The sequence below is a fragment of the Myotis davidii genome, unplaced genomic scaffold (assembly GCF_000327345.1).
Source record: "Myotis davidii unplaced genomic scaffold, ASM32734v1 scaffold4999, whole genome shotgun sequence".
Taxonomy (NCBI): domain Eukaryota; kingdom Metazoa; phylum Chordata; class Mammalia; order Chiroptera; family Vespertilionidae; genus Myotis; species Myotis davidii.
In genome coordinates this window covers 53350-57081 of record NW_006290661.1, presented here as the reverse complement: position 1 = coordinate 57081, position 3732 = coordinate 53350, and the positions used below count along the sequence as shown (strand labels likewise).

At 40.7% G+C, this 3732-nt stretch overlaps 1 protein-coding gene across 1 annotated transcript in view; it reads right to left on the bottom strand.

Annotated features, from left to right (window-relative positions):
* Nucleotides 1–1319: 1319 nt before the first annotated feature.
* LOC102769995 (caspase-13-like) overlaps nt 1320–3732 on the bottom strand; it is an 18926-nt gene continuing 16513 nt past the window's right edge. The window contains exon 7 of the mRNA XM_015563847.1: nt 1320–1435. Coding sequence (XP_015419333.1) covers nt 1320–1435 — 116 coding nt within the window. The remainder of the gene's footprint in view (nt 1436–3732) is intronic.

The window sequence follows — 3732 nt, the reverse complement described above, 5'->3', positions numbered from 1 at the left end:
TATCCACCAGGGAATCCCAAACCAGGAGTACAAAATGGTGGGTAAAGATTTAAAGTAGCGAGATAAAATTTACTATAAAATATAATTTAAATTATGCTGTTTAAAGAAAGATTAACAATACACTTACAATACAATGTGGTATTAAGCTGTTATGAGTGAGTAAAGTAATAGCTGGATCTAAATTCATTGGACCCATTCTAAAATATATTTACCAAAAACAATAAATGTATGTTAACATCGGTGCTTGAAAGAGTTTCAGAGCAGTACTTAAGGGTTTGAGTGCAGACTCTGCAATCTACATTGAGAGAACAGAGAGCCAGAATGGGTGCTTGAAAGAGTTTCAGAGCAGTACTTAAGGATATGAGTGCAGAGTCTGCAATCTACATTGAGAGAACAGTCAGAGAGCCAGAATGTGCATCAACACAAGAATTATAGTCCAGGGTATATTTTATGCTGTCTTGGTAACAGGAGCTCAAGGTCAGTAATGTGATATCTGCACTTAAAGGACCAATAGCCTGCTTCCTTCACAGTCATCTCCTCTGTTTTCTGTTTTGTATTGTTTTTGTTGTTGTTGTGTGTTTTTTTGCTTTTCAAGATCTGAGGCAATGTTTGATAACTCAGTAGGTGTGTGTGTTTGTGTGTGTGTGTGTGTGTGTGTACTGAGAGAGAGATAGATAGATAGATAGATAGAGAGAGAGAGAGAGAGAGAGTAATAATAGAAGCATGAATACATTTCTGTTTCATTGATGACTACCCTGTGTCCTTGATTGTTTATTACTTCCTGTCTCAGTTTGGCTTATCTCCTTGATTGGCTGACTGATTAATTGATTATCAAGATGAGGAGGATCCAGATTCATATAAGTAGAGAAAAAAAATAATATCTAGTCACTAAACTACATCAATAGGCAACATTAATTTGACTACCCAAGCAATTGACTGTCATTAGCCCATGAACCTCATCACCAATGTCACTTTCCCATTTGTTATACCTGTCAACAGCTTTGATTTTCAATTGCCAGGAAAGAGGTAGAAATATCTTGACATGGACAGCCGTTCAATGGTAGGCATCTGGACTCTAACATCTGGCTTTTCGAATGATAGTTGCACCTGAAAAAAAAGAGGTTCTAGAATAAACTAACTCTTATCCACTCTCAGAAAACATTTTGCACCATGAGCCAAAAAATTCTGGGAATGATGGGACCAAGTCACTGAATATTCTAACTCCCTGTCACTGTTATCCTACTGTTTAGAAGTAACGCCACATGTCAGAATATAGTCTTTATCTCAAAATAAACACTTCAAGCCTAACCCAAGGCCTTTCAAAGTTCACTCTTCTTTTTGAGTTTCAGATCTGCAGATATTAACTGATCTCCTAGAGTCAATTCCTGAGAACTGGCTCTCAAAAATGCTCTGCCTTCAACGTCCAAGGTTAGTCCTGAATTCAATAAGGCGCAAACTCAATTATTGTTCCTAAAACCTGAACACAACAACTTTCACATCCTGACCAACAAGCTGACCTCTGAAGATTTTGTCATGGACTGATAAATGAGATTCTATTAACACCATTGCAATTAGGTAGTTGTTAATAGAACAGGAGCAAGGGGAAAGGCAAGACGCTTTAGGCCTGTTATTTCCGTAGCTTCACTAGGAAGCTGCAATTCACTGGCCCAGCCCTGAAGACCACAGGGGAAGGGATCGAACTAATGGGAGGTGAGTGCATATTTCACATCCTGACCAACAAGCTGACCTCTGAAGTTTTTTCTCAAGGACTGATAAATGAGATTCTATTGACACCATTGCAATTAGGTAGTTGTTAATAATAGACAGGAGCAAGGGGAAAGGCAAGATGCTTTAGGCCTGTTATTTGGGTAGCTGCACCAGGAAGCTGCAATTCACTGGCCCATCCCTGCAGACCACAGGGGAAGGGACTCAATCAATGGGAGGTGAGTGCATGCACAAGGAGTTGGGGTTACAAGGGAAAGCACCTGTCAGTCAAGCCTGGGGACCAATGGCTTTGGCTAGACTAGGCAGGGCCATTGCAAGCCGACACCCATTTGGGAATGCGTAAACAAGCAGATAAGAAGCTCCCTCTCCTGTGTGGCTCTCTTGGCTCCCATGCTCCTCTGGCTTTGTTGCTGCCCCTGTTGCCTCCATAGCTGCATGGCCCACAGCCACGTGGACCTCACGCGCAATGGACTATAACTGGAAACACAGATCAGCTAGCCTGATGCTCCATTTGACTGTGGAGACATGGAACAGAAACTCTGGACACCGGCTTTGATTTCAGATCTGCTAAAAACAAACTGGTACTTCTTTCTTGGCAGGACAAAGGGAAATGGGACCTTGGGAACTCGGCGGTATAATTGCACAGAAATGAAGCTTTCTATACTGTATCACCTTCCCATGTGAATCTCAGAAAATTCTCAGGATATTGCAACACACCCACTCCCACCAGCAAGTGGTGGGGATGAGGACCTCTCCCCACTGATCACACTATTTCTAGACTTCTCCTAGGAATGCCCTAAAGTACAATGTCTAATTCCTATTCATCCAACAGGACTTAATTTCCAAAGTTCCCATTCACGGAGACCCCAATGCACTTTATAATGCAATTTTCTCCTGCTTACTAAAGCGGTGTTCCCCTTTGCCCACAGAGTGCTACTGTTCTCCACAGTTTTCTATTTAAAAACGACCATACAGCCCTAGCTGGTATGGCTCTGTGGATAGAGCATTGGCCTGTGGACTAAAGGATCCTGGATTCAATTTCAGTCAAGGTTGATCCCCAGTGGGGGGCATGCAGGAAGCAGCCAATCAATGATTTTCTCTCATCATCGATTTTTCTCTCTCTCCCCTCTCCCTTCCTATTCTAAATCAATAAAAATATATTTTAAAAAATAATAAGAAATAAAACTGCCCCATATTCTTAATACCCTAACGGGAGAAAGGTATTGATATCCACGCATTGATTTATTGAATGAATATGAATTCCTATGTGCCAGCACATTGAGGTGTTGAGCACATTTCTACCTTCATGAAGCTTGCATTCAAGTGAATAAGTACAGGTAAGAACAAACAGAATATATGCTGAATGAGTGGTGGTCAGAACCCCAGAGGAAAACAAATTAGGAGGAAGGGGGAATAAGGAATTTCCTGAGGTGGGAAAGGAATTTTGTCTTCTTTTCTGGACCACTCCATTCAAAGAATACCTTCTCCCTTTTGTTCTTTCACATGCCCTAGATCCTTTGTGTAATGGAGCCTATCACAATCTGTAATGACACATGTGTTTGCTGGTCTACTTGTAGTATCCATCTCTCTCAGAAAAAGTTCCCAAGTAGCCTTAAAACACAATATCTCACTTACACCTGTGTCACAGGATAGCAACAATTACCAAGTAGCATAACACCCAATAGATATTTATTCAATAAAGCCATACAAATCAACTCAAAATACTTTCCACTCTTTGACTTAAAATAAATCTATAGCCCATAACAAAGAAGCTTACAGTGTATATTACTTTGTTCTATTTTGATCTCGAGCAATTTTGTGTTGACATCTTCTCCTTTAAATCAGATGTCAACTCCTGGATAATGGAAACCAGGCACTGTTCTACTTTTGTTTGCCTGACGAAGCCTGTCATTGTCATTTGAAATTAGAATAAGAGTGAAATCTTCCAGCACATGCACACACACACACACACACACACACACACACACACACACAGGATTAGAAAAG